General features: G+C 42.1%; 2 protein-coding genes across 2 annotated transcripts in view; both read left to right on the top strand.

Annotated features, from left to right (window-relative positions):
• LOC110508666 (voltage-gated inwardly rectifying potassium channel KCNH2) overlaps positions 1-5,753 on the top strand; it is a 28,028-nt gene extending 22,275 nt beyond the window's left edge. The window contains exons 4-11 of the mRNA XM_021589368.3: positions 370-569; positions 742-994; positions 1,452-1,645; positions 1,800-1,899; positions 2,588-2,869; positions 3,074-3,275; positions 3,469-3,670; positions 4,207-5,753. Coding sequence (XP_021445043.3) covers positions 370-569; positions 742-994; positions 1,452-1,645; positions 1,800-1,899; positions 2,588-2,869; positions 3,074-3,275; positions 3,469-3,670; positions 4,207-4,554 — 1,781 coding nt within the window. The 3' untranslated portion in view covers positions 4,555-5,753. The remainder of the gene's footprint in view (positions 1-369; positions 570-741; positions 995-1,451; positions 1,646-1,799; positions 1,900-2,587; positions 2,870-3,073; positions 3,276-3,468; positions 3,671-4,206) is intronic.
• Positions 5,754-8,570: 2,817 nt separating this feature from the next.
• LOC110508665 (uncharacterized) overlaps positions 8,571-16,452 on the top strand; it is a 56,580-nt gene continuing 48,698 nt past the window's right edge. Inside the window, exon 1 of the mRNA XM_090224745.1 lies at positions 8,571-9,081. The gene's annotated coding sequence lies outside the window, so the exon portion shown is untranslated. The remainder of the gene's footprint in view (positions 9,082-16,452) is intronic.

Raw genomic sequence — 16,452 nt, 5'->3', positions numbered from 1 at the left:
CACTACCCTCTATAGGTCTTTGCGGTCGGAGGCCGAGCAGTTGCCACACCAGGCAGTGATGCAACCAGTCAGGATGCTCTCGATGGTGCAGCTGTAGAACGTTTTGAGGATCTGAGGACCCATGCCAAATCTTTTCAGTCGCCTGAGGGAGAATAGGTTTTGTCGTGCCCTCTTCACGACTGTCTTGGTGTGCTTGGACCATGTTAGTTGTTGGTGACGTGGACACCAAGTAACTTGAAGCTCTCAACCTGCTCCACTACAGCCCCGTACATGCACAAAATCATCATGTTTTCCTAGGATTGTAATGTTACGTTTCTTTTTTGGAAATATGCCGAGACCTCTATATCAGTTCTCTCTGTCTATCAACAGCTCTGATGTATGCTAGCATATTTGGTAATGTGTCAGCCATCATCCAGCGGCTCTACTCCGGCACAGCTCGCTACCACACCCAGATGCTGCGGGTTCGAGAATTCATCCGGTTCCACCAGATCCCCAACCCACTGAGGCAGCGGCTGGAGGAGTACTTCCAACATGCCTGGTCCTACACTAACGGCATTGATATGAATGCTGTGAGTCACACACACACACACACACACACACACACACACAGCTACTTGTTCTGGTCATTTACTGTAAGTGTGGCGAAATGGACACAAAGTAGTACTTGTAAAAAGGCAACATGCAGTGGTCGTCACAAAAGACAAACCTGCTGATGTCTGTCCACTCCTCTATGTTGTCCAGGTGCTGAAGGGCTTCCCAGAGTGCTTACAGGCTGATATCTGCCTGCACCTCAACCGCACCCTGCTGGAGAACTGTAAGGCCTTCAAGGGCTCCACTAAGGGCTGCCTGCGGGCCCTGGCCATGAGGTTTAAGACCACCCACGCACCGCCAGGCGACACTCTGGTTCACACCGGTGACATCATCTCAGCCCTTTACTTCATCTCCCGTGGCTCCATAGAGATCCTGAGAGGGGATGTGGTGGTGGCCATCCTGGGTAGGATATAAACTAAACTGCATTTCCATATGGCACAATAAAAATGGACTTGATTTGAATTTACTAATATCAGCCCTATCCTAAAGCAGTGGCTTTTAACCTTCTGGCTTTTAACCTGTATATTGTTGCAGAGGCTTTCAACCCAGTCTCTCTCATCTCCTCCACTCCTTGATATGCCTCATAGCCCTCCACAATGTTGAGCGTAACATCCTCATCTAGTGGTTACTTCTATGTTAGTCACAAGAATATGAGCGATCACATCCATTTGGAAACCTTGTAAATCACTATAAATGAATACAGAAAAAGTGAATTACATATGAATGAATGACACATTGTCTCTGAATATCCACAATATCTGAAGCATATCATATATCCATGTTGATCATATTCTAAATTAGATATGGTATCGTCTAATGTAGCTACATCCAGTAAACAATCTCTCCTTCCCTTCCTGCAGGTAAGAATGACATCTTCGGAGAGCCCATTAACATGTATGCCCGTCCAGGGAAGTCCAATGCCAACGTGAGGGCTCTGACCTACTGTGACCTCCATAAGATCCACAGGGAGGACATGCTGGAGGTGCTGGACATGTATCCCGAGTTCTCTGACTACTTCTGGGGGAACCTGGAGATCACATTCAACCTCCGGGATGTGAGTGGGTTTTTTGTTAAATAATTTTGTCACTAATTCCTTGCTAGAAAGTGAGATTCAGAGGAATATGCTGTCTCTTATCTTTACATTTGATTGTTGGAATTCAAATGTTTTGACTAAAGAAATCACTCTATTTCTTCTCGCTGTTTTTCAGACTGCCACGGTTGCTGGCTCAATGAGCAGTAAGGACTCTGACCATGGTGGAGTCAACCATCGGATTCCCAGACAAGAACTGTCTCTCAGCTCGGACAGAGGTGTGGTACCCTGTTAGTCAAGTACTCTGACTGGCACACAGCTAGATTAGATTGTTATGTGTAATTCAGTTTGATTTGAGTAAACCCATTCAATTTGCATTAATCACACTTGCTTCAATTTAGACTGTTCTAAGTCTGTTCTATCCACACTGAGTATACAAACAAGAACACCTTCTCTTTCCATGACATAGACTTACCAGGTAAATCCAGGTGAAATCTTTGATCCCTTATTTATGTCACTTGTTAAATCCACTTTCATCAGTATAGATGAAGGGGTGGAGACAGGTTAAAGAAGGATTTTTAAGCCTTGAGACAATTGAGACATAGATTGTGTATGTGTGTCATTCAGAGGGTGAATAGGCCAGACAAAAGGTTTAAGTGCCCTTGAACAGGGTATGGTAGTAGATGCCAGGTGCACCGGTTTGTGTCAAGAACTGCAATGCTGCTGGGTTTTTCACGTTCAACAGTTTCTTGTGTGTATCAAGAATGGAGTCAACATGGGCCAACGTCCCTGTGGAACGCTTTCGACACCTTGTAGAGTCCATGCCCCAACGAATTGAGGCTGTTCTGAGGGTGCACGCTATTCCCTATGCATTACCCTATAGGCCCTAGTCAGAAGTAGTGCACTAAATGGGGAATAGGATACCATTTGGGACAAACTTTCTGCATTCTCTGCCTTGCCTCACAGATGCAGGGGAGACCAATCCATCCCAGAGACCTGTCCGCAGGGCCAGAGGCCAGAGCTCCAGAGATCAGGGAGATGGGCAGAACACAGAGTTTGAGGGGCTGAGGAACTCAGTTTATTCTCCTTCCCACTCCAGCGGAGATGAGGAGTCAGTGTTAACCAGCCCTGTACAACCAACTTCACTAATGGGGACCCCCTATAGTGAAACCACCATCCTCAACATCAGCAGTGCTTCAGAAGATGAGATGAACCACAAAACTGGCAACACCTGCAACGCTCTCTCAGGTAGACAATCCATTCATGAGCACTACTTTTATACAAAACTTTTGCCTTTGTGTTAGATCTCAGTGGTGTTATTTATCTCCATTGATGCACCAATATAATAGCCACACATGCTGCTATTCATGTCAGTACAGTATACTGTATGCATCTGATGTAGATATTGTATGAGCTGGACTAGCTGTCAGTCTAACCTCCACTCTCTATCAGGGGCTATCTCAGGTGTCTCCAACATCTTCAGTTTCTGGGGGGAGAGCCGTGTGCAGCAGCAGTATCAGGAGGTACCCTGCCACAGCCTGCCCTCCCCTCCCCCTAATCCTCCCACTCGCAACGTTGCCCAGAGCAGCAACAACCGACGGCAGCGCAGCGAGCTAGAGAACAGGCTGGACCTGCTGCAGAGACAGCTCTACAGGTCTGCTAATTCCATATTTAGTGCACTACATTTGACCAGGGCCCAGGGTATAGGGTGCCATTTGGGATGCAGTCGATGACATCCCAAACCTTTGCTGTTGGGACATTGGGTACTTCAAGGATGGAAGGCTTGAGGTGTAAATGTGGTTGTAGCTGTGGTTGTAGATTCTGACTACTCTACTGGGATCCCTCAGATTGGAGTCACGGATGTCAACAGACATCGGGGCCATCATGCAGCTGCTCCAGAGACAGATGGTGCTGGTGCCCCCGGCCTACAGCACAGTGTCCTCCTCCCCTGAACCGTCTGTCACCCCCACCCTCACCCCCAGGCCTGCAGAAAGGCTGGTGCAGCCTACCTCACCACTGGACTCAGAGACCCTAGCCTCCCTCTCACAGGTACTGTATACCACAATTTGCAACTGAGCACACTGACGTGGGACCATCAAAGCATTTTGGCTGGTGAAAGACACATCTTCCAAGTGATTGTTTTTAGATTGAACCTGGTTATCAATTTAGTGCAGTTGATTTACTGACATGCTGACATTCTTTGCCGGTATTAAGGTCACGTAGTGCAGTTGCAGTTGTGTCATCAGTGTGATAGCAGCACATTGGTTTGAGAGCGTTTGTTTTTGTGCAAAAACATTGGGTTAAAGACACCATTAACATTAGGATGTTGGGTGGAAATCCGCTAAGCCCACCAGGTGGTCTGGTCTAACCCCCTCTGGATGTAGGTCATCAGCTGGTTGGGGCTATCATCCCTCGTCTGGATCCATAGCAAACAACTGATCAGTCTGTCTTATCTAGCCTACTGTATATCAACCAATTACCCCACTTTTATGTTTCCATGTTCACTCTGAGAGGGTATTCTGTAGTTGTGTACTGTAGATCATCTTATCATTCTTCTCACCTCTCACTCTTGTTCTTTACCTCAGTTATTGGTCGACACAGACTTTGACGACAGCCCCTCCAAGTCCTGTGAGTCTCTGCACAGCATGGAGCCAACCCCAGTCCTGGACACACTTCCCCAGACTCAGCCTCTTCGCATTAGCATCCGCCCAGAGCCTCAACCCCTGGGCTTGTCCAGCCATCCAGATACTGTGCTCTTAAGCCTGGTCAAACATGGGAACTTCTCAGTGTCAGTGCCGGGGTCAGGGACAGGATTGGCTCAGTCAGAGCCCTCGGATGGCCGGCGGCGCTCCCTGCCTGGGAAACACACAGCTCTGGACCTGGAGAGCCCCTGGACAACTGCACACCGATACAGCTCTGACCCTGGGAGTTAGGGGCCATCCATGGCACTGTATGTGTAATACTAACAGTCTCACTGTTTATGGACATGGAGTCAGAAGAGGATGTAGTCAAACAAAAACATATCCAAACTGCTTCCCTCTCTGCTCCTGAAATACAATATCCTGGGCTTCGGATAACAACACTGTTTGGTCATTATGGTCCTCAAAGCATATCTTTTCACAAATGTATACTACCATTTGCAGTATTGTATATGGAAACATATTTGTCGTTGTTAGTCTATATCTGTCTCTATATGTCCTTGTTGTCTCCACGTAGGGGTCAACTGGAGTGTTAGCCGGGCTGACACTACTTTCTGTTTTGTCTGGTGTAGTTGTGATGGGAGAGATGTTGCTAAGTTTCACTGGTCTACTGATGTTGCTGTACCGGCTGTCCGGCTCAATGGGTAAAAGCCATGAATTCTGGGATCCATGTCAAATCCTTGAATTACTGAACTCTATTAGCAAGCAATATGCAAACTGTACAAGTTTTCTGTTCTCTTATCATGGTGTAAACGATATGGTTTCTTCTCTCCTTTGTCCTTGAGTTAGCCTAGATGTTAAATGAGATGGCGGGCGCGCTGAATGATGACATAATAACCAATCCCAGGCCAGCAGAGGATTACAGAATGATGATATAATCTACTGAATGAAGTATCTATCAGAACACATTAATATTCCACGATGCAGGCTGGCCAACTGGGACCATTCACCTCCCTTCTCTCTCTGACTCCAGAAGACAGACTACTCAGTTACTGTAACAAGCAAAGCCAAGTGTAATGCCACTGCTAAAATGCCACTGTTTACACATTTAAGGGCAGGACCTGCATGTGTTACAACCTAAACTAAAATGTTCTGTCTCTTGTTTGATAAAAGATTTAGATTGAATGATTTATTGAAAATGCATCTGTATATATTTAAATAATCTATCGTTATGGTTTATTGATTCATTGTCAGTCTTAGTAGTACCCTTACTTATCCTATTGTTATAGTTGTGTTACTGTCCAGTTCTGGGAAATAGATTACTGCAAGGAAAGTAGCTTGAAATGTATGGATATAATGTAAATATCAGATACAGTTGTTGCAGGTTTTGGCCAGGGTACAGTATTTATTGAATCAATTGAATAGAGTTACCATGTAGTTTGATTTAACTTTGATAATGAACATTTGAATGCTACTCTTGAATAAAAAGATTAACAAGAAATGCATTGTTTTGTGTATGGGTCATACCTTGAAGCTATTCAAACAAAGGACCAATTGAACAGGCCAATGCATATGTCTTATCACGTGTTTATTCATGTGTGTTTTTACTAAACATGAACAATAGGACTTTCAGTGGAAAGATATTTAATACGAATTCATGACTATGTGTATACGCTTCAGACTAAAGCCCTACACTGATCTGGAAATAAGGCCTATGCAAATCTACAGTAACTCATAAAACGGCCGGTCACTATCATGTCCTGAGATACCCTTTTGAAATTACAGAGCCATACAGTGCATTCGGAAAGTATTCAGACCCCTTGACTTTTTCCACATTTTGTTATGTTTCAGCCTTATTCTAAAATGGATTACATTTTTTTTAAATCCTGATCAATCTACACACAATACCCCATAATGACAAAGTGAAAACAGGTTTTTATAAATTTTTGCAAATGTATTAAAAATAAAACAGAAATACCTTATTTACATCAGTATTCAGACCCCTTTGAGGTGAAAGGAATTGTCCATTGAGCTCCGAGACAGGATTGTGTCGAGGCACAAATCTGCGGCGCATTGAAGGTCACCAAGAACAGTGGCCTTCATCATTCTTAAATGGATGAAGTTTGGAACCACCAAGACTCTTCCTAGAGTTGGCCGCCCGGCCAAACTGAGCAATCGGGGGAGAGGGCCTTAGTCAGGGAGGTGACCAAGAACCTGATGGTCACTCTGATAAAGATCCAGAGTTCCTCTGTGGAGATGGGAGAACCTTCCAGAGGGACAACCATCTCTGCAGTACTCCACCAATCAGGCCTTTACTCCTCAGTAAAAGGCACATGACAACCAGCTTGGAGTTTTCCAAAATGAATCTAAATGACTCTCAGAACATGAGAAACAAGATTCTCTGGATTGAACTCTTGGGCCTGAATACCAAGCGTCACGTCTGGAGGAAACCTGGCACCATCCCTATGGTGAAGCAGGGTGCTGGCAGCATCATGCTGTGGGGATGTTAGGGTTGAAGGAAAGATGAATGGAGCAAAGTACAGAGAGCTCCTTGATGAAAACATGCTCCAGAGCGCTCAGGACATCAGTCTGGGGCGAAGGTTCACCTTCCAACTGAACAACGACCCTCAGCACACAGTCAAGACAACGCAGGAGTGGCTTCGGGACAAGTCTCTGAATGTTTTTGAGTGGCCCAGCCAGAGCGTAGACCCGATCGAACACCTCTGGAGAGACCTGAAAATAGCTGTGCAGTGACGCTCCCCATCCAACAAGACAGAGTTTGAGAGGATCTGCAGAAAATAATTAGAGAAATTCCCCAAATACAGGTGTGTCAAGATTGTAGCGTCATACCCAAGAAGATTTGAGGCTGTATTTGCTGCCAAAGGTGCTTCAACAAAGTACTTAGTAATGGCTCTGATCACTTATGTAAATGTGATGTTTAAGTTTTTTTATTTTTAATACATTTGTGAAAAATGCTGTGTCATAATGTGGTATTGTGTGTAGATTGACGAGGGGAAAAAACTATTGAATCAATTTTAGAATAAGGCTGTAATGTAACAAGTCAAGGGGTCTGAATACTTTCCAAATGCATTGTAGATGTGTTTGATACCGTTCCGTTCATTCTGTTCAGCCATTACAATGATCCTTTTCTCCAATATCTCTACTCACCAGCCTCCTCTGATGAGGAGGACTCCAATCAGGTAACTGATGCAAGCAGTAGAATCAGATTTAAAAAGCAGGTATAAAAACACCTTCTGGAACAACGGGGACTGTGAAGAGACGCACATAAAGGTACAGACACATGCATGCGTACACATTGTGATATTGTTGTATGGTGATATTGAACATGTTGTGTTGTGGATATGTGGTGGTGTAGGGATGTTAAATTATGTACTGTTTTATCTTTAGCTCATTCAGTGCAAACATAGTTCACTGTTTTATCTTTAGTTGTATATGTAATGTGGGTGCTTTGGTGTGTTTGGACCCCAGCAGGAGCTAATGGGGATCGATCCCTAAGAAATACAAATAAAGACAAATACAATCAAGTAGAAACATCTCAAGGATGATCAATGGAAACAGGATGCACCTGAGCTCACTTTCGAGTCATATAGCGATATAAGGTATTTAAAAAATATATATTATACATTTGCTAAAATTTCTAACAACCTGTTGTCACTTTTTTATTATATGGTATTGTGTGTAGATTGCTGAGGAATATTTTTTATTTAATACATTTTACAATAAGGCTGTAACGTAACAAACTGTGGAAAAAGTCACTGTCTGAAGGCACTGTATATCATGCATAGTCCATGATGGATGGACAAGACCAAAGTCAGAGGGGAACAGGTGTAGGCCTATATATAAACAGCAACAGCATAACTATAGATGAAAGGCACTTTAGATTTGGCTGGTCCAACAATGGCCAGGGATTATCTGCCAGGGATTATATTCCAAATCAAATGAGACCTGTAACCTCTTAATCGTATAGGAAGCACTGCATTACAGCACAGCACGTGAATCTGTTTGGATGGCAGCAGTGGGATGGGATCGGAGGTCTCTTCTTGTGTCATGGTCTTAAATGTTTTAAAGCCTAGCTGGTCTGACTTTGTTTACCGCATTAACCGAGAGAGACAGGTTTTTATTAGTGTCACTGAGGTCAGGGCAACATGCCCCACGATAAAGCAACACAGCTGCAGACCATTAATCCGGGAGAGTAGGCTAAAGTTACACATGAGCCTGTAACACTAATTAGATTTCATAATAACGGGCTGAGAGAGACAGGCTATGTTTCCATTGTGACGACGAACAGAGAGACTACGGAATGTAGGCTAACCTTGCATATATTTGAGTGAGACTAGCGGCAAAAGGCGCAACTGCCATTGCCATTGCCTCCATATTACCATTCAGGAGGTTACGTATCGTGCCCATACAGTGTAAACATAACTGTTATCTACTGTTAACGATGATTGGTCAAATTTCGTCACTTGCGTGGAGGGATGGAGACTATTATTCATTCTGCACAATCACAACAGCTGTCCTTCAACAGATGTGGGCGGCATCTATGCAGGACCGGTGCGCGGTGCCGAATCCTGAGCGTGGATGCAATCATGTGCACCGCTGACAATCTCTGCGTCAAACATAGAGAATCAAACGAAAAACACGGCAGCACTTCTCGACTGTGATAGGCTGAGCGGGGCGAAGGAGGTGGGCTGTTTTCCTGCGGTCAGTGAGTGAAGCGCACTGTATGAGAAGGTGGAACAGACTTCAACCAGCGACATCCACGAGAACCATTGAGAACTGATCAAAAAGAGACAGCATAGGGTGAGTAAAATTATGAATAATGACAATTGACTGGAATGCTACAGGTCTGGTGATTGTCTGGGTGGTAATATTTGTGTGTTTTGCTAGATTGTTCCATGCCCCAGACATGTAGTAATTATTGATGAATGGTTACACGTTTATTACGTAGCAAGAAGCGTACAATATGCACAATATACACAGTTCCCGTCTGGTTGACTGACGCTAATGCGCCCTATTCATTGTTGATACAATATCACATGATGTACCCAAATTAATGTTTACCTGTCCACAGTGGGCGTGTTTGATTCACTCCCACCACGACCAATGCAGAACATTCTCTTTGTTGTGGTGCCGCAGTTGAGTTAAGGCCAAAGGATGCTGACTGTAGACAGGTGTCCTCCGCATCGCATATAGGTCCACGCCAACAGAGCTGACATTGATCGTCGTTACATAAATGTGATATTATGCAGCTTCGACATAATAATGAATTAAGATAACAATGATAGATGCTTAAAGAGTGCACTGCCAGAACGCTCATCCCTGCGGGAAACGACGAACACCACACAATGCCCCCTCTACATGCTGTATCTGTGCTGTGGATTAGGGCACATTGTTCTCCGTCAATGTGTATTGTGTAGCGCCCCTCTCTCTTGACTGTAGCCGTACCATGCATGTAGGTAGGCCTATTGTGTGTTGTGCAATCATGGTTCTGTATGCATGTGAACTATGCCCTCTGTAACGTCCTGCAGTCGTCTTAGACCATGCTCTTTGCCTTGTTTAGATTTCTATTCTCAGGTGTATTGCTCCTTGTCACACAACAACGATTTATGTAGTCAGTCAGACAGACGGTCAGACAAAGACGCACTATAGATAAATGGACCCGGCAGACAGACAACAGACATAAGGACAAATGACTGTATATGGCACAGACAGACAAGTAGACAGGCATGCTTGGATTAGTAGAGATGGCCTAATGCATGCCATGAAATGTATCTCTCTCAGTCCTCTGGAATGATGGGATTAAAGTGCAATCCTTAACAGATTATGGGAGACAGAGCTAGATGGACTGGGACAGCACAGCAGCGTGTCTGTCCATGAAGGTTCACAAAGCAAAGCAGAGGCTGATCCCAAAGACTTGCCGGACAGTCATACCATACAGATTGCCATGGTACTATGAGTAGAGATGTGTGGTACAGCGGAAAGCACTCCAGTGAGGTATTGAAGTTTGCTTTGCTTTGTACGAAATACCAATATAGAACCAAACTTTCAGTCTCAAATGTCTGCATGAGTCCAGTGATCTAACAGCCTCTGCAGGAGTAGGAGATTCCACGATCTCATTGTAGAGTAGAGATACCTGAACCTGAAAGACAACATCTCTTAGGCTGTGTTTACACAGGCAGCCCAATGTTGATGTTTTTCACTGATTTTGACCAATCGCATCAGATCTTTTCACATCAGATATCTTTCAGAGCTGATCTGATTGGTCAAAATGCCAATTAGTGAAAAACATCAGAATTGGGCTGCCTGTGTAAACACAGCCTTAGAGATGTTGTCTTTCATGTTCATGTATCTCTACTCTACAATGACATCGTGGAATCTCCTACTCCTGAAGAGGCTGTTAGATCACTGGACCCATGCAGACATTTGAGACCGTTCTGTTCCAGATTCCAAACTGTCATTGTAGAGTAGAGATATTTGAGCATGAAAGACGAAGTCTCTAAGGCTGTGTAAACACACAGCCTTAGAGACCTGTATGTTATCATTATTATTTAATGATTCTGTCAGTCACAGAAGAGCAGTGAAATATTTAAGTTGTCATTCAGACTGTTTGAAGTGAAGAAAGCCATAACAGTTTGCTGGATTTGATTAGTAATTATATATATTAATATATAGTCCTGTTCCATCTAGTCCATCATTCCATTGCTCCTCCTCAGTCACCAACGGATATTCAAATGAAAACCCCTCCGTGTGAAATGAAAACAGGCTATTTTCCGTAAAAACGATCCCCCATTATGAGAGCAAAGTGAGGTAAATCCAAAGCGACAACATATGTTTGTTGAAGGGGGAAGCTCAGTATGCCTTGGTGTGCGGCTTCCTCGTCCGCTGCGTGGTCTTGGTGTCAGGTCAAGGTCTGCTGGTCTGTGGTGATGTCTAGCTTTCCTGTCATAAACCATCTTCATCATCCCCACCATGAGATGCTGTCCACTGACTGTGATCTATGAGGACACCAGCCCTCCTCTTTTTCTCCCACAGTGGCCTTGTCTTCCCATCACCAGAGAACTTCACAATAGAGGCAATGTGAAGGTGCTGTATGAGGAGGGCAAGGAGGGCAAGGAGCCAGGGTCTTTGAGAAGAATCCAAGGGAGTAGAAAAAGGGAGAGTGAATGATGTCATCCCCATTAGATGCCACTGTGGCTCCGTTTGAAAATTGATTCTTTGGAGAAATATTTCCTAGATGACTAATGTCAAGGAGCCGTGTAGTTAGGTGGTTTCTACTCTTGTTACTCATTGCTAGTGTCACAGTAAATAACAGAGGTGTTATATCATTGCTATATATTCTGAGATACCTTCTTGTTCATGCTGAGTGTTATGACTCCAACATGATTCTCTAAGAGATTGTACATTTGTAATTTGAAAGCTAGACTTTGTTAAGGAAGGATACGTGTGTGTATTTCTAAGAGGAGCAAAAATATGAGTTTAAATGAGAGAGTAGAACCGATTACAATGAGTGGAGGACCATCAGGTCAGTAACTCCAGGGTCAGGAGCCATTGTAATGGACTGGACTGTGTCAGGTGAGCATCCCATCTTCAGCTCAACATACTTAAACAGGAATTTATGATTCCTGACAGTTTACATAGCAACACAAATGCCAGAATCCCTGAAAGTTCAACTAAGAGCAAAGAGTCAATAGCCTACCACTTGTATCACTGTATTCTGTGTTCGAACAGAGACCCTGTATTCCCATGCAGCCTTTATAGTTTACACATACGCGCACATGAGCACGCACACACACACACACACACACACACACACACACACACACACACACACACACACACACACACACACACACACACACACACACACACACACACACACACACACACACACACACACTTCACAGCTAGTCCTCAAGTCAGTTGATTTAGGTGAATGTCCACACTGGGGGTAAATACAGATCTCACCACTGTGCTCTGACTAAGGCCTACCTGAGTGACTGAGTGACTGACTGGTTGACTGTTTTCAGGGAATGTGTGTGTCTCCCCTGAGAGGATGAGACAGAGCGACAAAGCATTATGTCAGCAGTAACCAGAGATGGTGCCCATCATGCATGAGAGAGATATAAAAACGCTGACTCATGACAAACACTAGGAGACCTGGCAACACATTAACACATTAAGGGACATCTGAGACCAGTACACCCTCGTGTTAAAGAAAAGATTGATCACTGTAACCATAACAAACTACTATTTATTCCCTGACATTACAGTAAATTCCTGTTGGGTCGGGGAACCAGCCCCCTCACTTAACGTAATAACACCACATTATAAAGAGTAACTGCTTTTACATAAATCACACGAATGAAATCAAGATAAAGACTTTAAAAGGAAACGGTCATTTCTGATTTGAGATCCAGAGTGGTGCCAACTTCGCATCAAACATTTCTTTAACACAGACCAAGACCATGGAGTAGATCTGATCCTGCTGAAATAAAATGATAATTACTTAATGGAATAGATCTGATCCTGCTGAATAAAATGATAATTACTTCATGGAATAGATCTGATCCTGCTGAATAAAATGATAATTACTTCATGGAATAGATCTGATCCTGCTGAAATAAAATGATAATTACTTCATGGAATAGATCTGATCCTGCTGAAATAAAATGATAATTACTTCATGGAATAGATCTGATCCTGCTGAAATAAAATGATAATTACTTCATGGAATAGATCTGATCCTGCTGAAATAAAATGATAATTACTTAATGGAATAGATCTGATCCTGCTGAATAAAATGAAAATTACTTCATGGAATAGATCTGATCCTGCTGAATAAAATGAAAATTACTTCATGGAATAGATCTGATCCTGCTGAAATAAAATGATAATTACTTCATGGAATAGATCTGATCCTGCTGAAATAAAATGATAATTACTTAATGGAATAGATCTGATCCTGCTGAAATAAAAATATAATTACTTCATGGAATAGATCTGATCCTGCTGAATAAAATGATAATTACTTCATGGAATAGATCTGATCCTGCTGAATGAAATGATAATTACTTAATGGAATAGATCTGATCCTGCTGAAATAAAATGATAATTACTTCATGGAATAGATCTGATCCTGCTGAATGAAATGATAATTACTTAATGGAATAGATCTGATCCTGCTGAAATAAAATGATAATTACTTCATGGAATAGATCTGATCCTGTTGAATAAAATGAAAATTACTTCATGGAATAGATCTGATCCTGCTGAAATAAAATGATAATTACTTCATGGAATAGATCTGATCCTGCTGAAATAAAATGATAATTACTTCATGGAATAGATCTGATCCTGCTGAATAAAATGATAATTACTTCATGGAATAGATCTGATCCTGCTGAAATAAAATGATAATTACTTCATGGAATAGATCTGATCCTGCTGAAATAAAATGATAATTACTTCATGGAATAGATCTGATCCTGCTGAATGAAATGATAATTACTTCATGGAATAGATCTGATCCTGCTGAATAAAATGATAATTACTTCATGGAATAGATCTGATCCTGCTGAAATAAAATGATAATTACTTCATGGAATAGATCTGATCCTGCTGAAATAAAATGATAATTACTTCATGGAATAGATCTGATCCTGCTGAAATAAAATGATAATTACTTCATGGAATAGATCTGATCCTGCTGAATAAAATTATTATCACTTCATGGAATAGATCTGATCCTGCTGAATAAAATTATTATCACTTCATGGAATATATCTGATCCTGCTGAATAAAATTATTATCACTTCATGGAATAGATCTGATCCTGCTGAATAAAATGATAATTACTTCATGGAATATATCTGATCCTGCTGAATGAAATTATTATCACTTCATGGAATATATCTGATCCTGCTGAATGAAATTATTATCACTTCATGGAATAGATCTGATCCTGCTGAATAAAATTATTATCACTTCATGGAATAGATCTGATCCTGCTGAATAAAATTATTATCACTTCATGGAATATATCTGATCCTGCTGAATAAAATTATTATCACTTCATGGAATAGATCTGATCCTGCTGAATAAAATTATTATCACTTCATGGAATAGATCTGATCCTGCTGAATAAAATTATTATCACTTCATGGAATATATCTGATCCTGCTGAATGAAATTATTATCACTTCATGGAATATATCTGATCCTGCTGTATAAAATGATAATCACTTCATGGAATATATCTGATCCTGCTGAATAAAATGATAATTACTTCATGGAATATATCTGATCCTGCTGTATAAAATGATAATCACTTCATGGAATATATCTGATCCTGCTGTATAAAATGATAATCACTTCATGCACGCCACAGCCTATCTTTAGAAATAGCTCAAATGTTGCCGACTGATAATCTTATATACGATCAAATAAATAGATTGTCTCAGCATTGGGCTCCTGAGTGGCACAGCGGTCTAAGGCACTGCATCTCAGTGCTATTTTTATTTATTTTTTAAATTTTAATTAAACCTTTATTTAACTGGACAAGTAAGTTAAGAACAAATTCTTATTTATAATGACAGCCTACCCTGGCCAAACCCGGACGACGCTGGGCCAATTGTGCGCCGCCCTATGGGACTCCCAATCACGGCCTGTTGTGATACAGCCTGGATTTGAACTAGGGTGTCTGTAGTGACGCCTCTAGCACTGGGCTCCCGAGTGGTGCAGCAGTCTAAGGCACTGCATCTCAGAGCAAGAGGCGTCACTACAGTACCTGGTTTGAATGCAGGCTGTATCACCCATAGGACTGCTCACAATTGGCCCAGTGTTGTCCGGTTTAGTGTTTGGCCGGGGTAGGCCATCATTGTAAATAAGAATTTGTTCTAAACTGACTTGCCTAGTTAAATAAATGTTAAGTTAAAAAAAATATTGTAATAATTGTCACATGTTGTATTATATTCTATGAAATTATATTATTTTGAGGTTTATTGATGAATGAGACTGTATAAAGAATGAGATATGTTGAATATTGTGCTTGAACTGCAGTTTGCACCTGTTTTCCAAATGAAATAACCCACAAGCTAAAACAAAATGTGTAATAGTAGAAAAGGCCCTTTGACCTTTTGAGTTAGTGACTAGTTCACCTGTGCTTATCTTAACTGTGCTCTGGCACTGATAGTATCACTGTTATGGTCCACTGAGTCGATGACCCATAATGCTCAGCTCTTGCAGCACTCCCTGCACTTTAACATATACAGATCTAGAGCTGAATGGCCAATAGTACTGTAATCAGGTGACTCCTACTACTAATAACTTCCTCAGTTCAAATCGGTTTGACAAAACCGATCATCAACCCTAGTGCAACAGATCAACGGTCTTTAGGTAGGTGTTGCTATGTTAGTCAGTCATCTGGTGTTGGCAGTCAGAGGATAGATACATACAGTGCCTTGCGAAAGTATTCGGCCCCCTTGAACTTTGCGACCTTTTGCCACATTTCAGGCTTCAAACATAAAGATATAAAACTGTATTTTTTTGTGAAGAATCAACAACAAGTGGGACACAATCATGAAGTGGAACGACATTTATTGGATATTTCAAACTTTTTTAACAAATCAAAACTGAAAAATTGGGCGTGCAAAATTATTCAGCCCCTTTACTTTCAGTGCAGCAAACTCTCTCCAGAAGTTCAGTGAGGATCTCTGAATGATCCAATGTTGACCTAAATGACTAATGATGATAAATACAATCCACCTGTGTGTAATCAAGTCTCCGTATCAATGCACCTGCGCTGTGATAGTCTCAGAGGTCCGTTAAAAGCGCAGAGAGCATCATGAAGAACAAGGAACACACCAGGCAGGTCCGAGATACTGTTGTGAAGAAGTTTAAAGCCGGATTTGGATACAAAAAGATTTCCCAAGCTTTAAACATCCCAAGGAGATAATATTGAAATGGAAGGAGTATCAGACCACTGCAAATCTACCAAGACCTGACCGTCCCTCTAAACTTTCAGCTCATACAAGGAGAAGACTGATCAGAGATGCAGCCAAGAGGCCCATGATCACTCTGGATGAACTGCAGAGATCTACAGCTGAGGTGGGAGACTCTGTCCATAGGACAACAATCAGTTGTGTATTGCACAAATCTGGCCTTTATGGAAGA

The sequence above is a fragment of the Oncorhynchus mykiss genome, chromosome 28 (assembly GCF_057628025.1).
Source record: "Oncorhynchus mykiss isolate SJ-2025 chromosome 28, ASM5762802v1, whole genome shotgun sequence".
NCBI lineage: Eukaryota > Metazoa > Chordata > Actinopteri > Salmoniformes > Salmonidae > Oncorhynchus > Oncorhynchus mykiss.
Note: the sequence above shows the minus strand (reverse complement) of the source record. Positions and strands in the feature narration are given on the sequence as shown.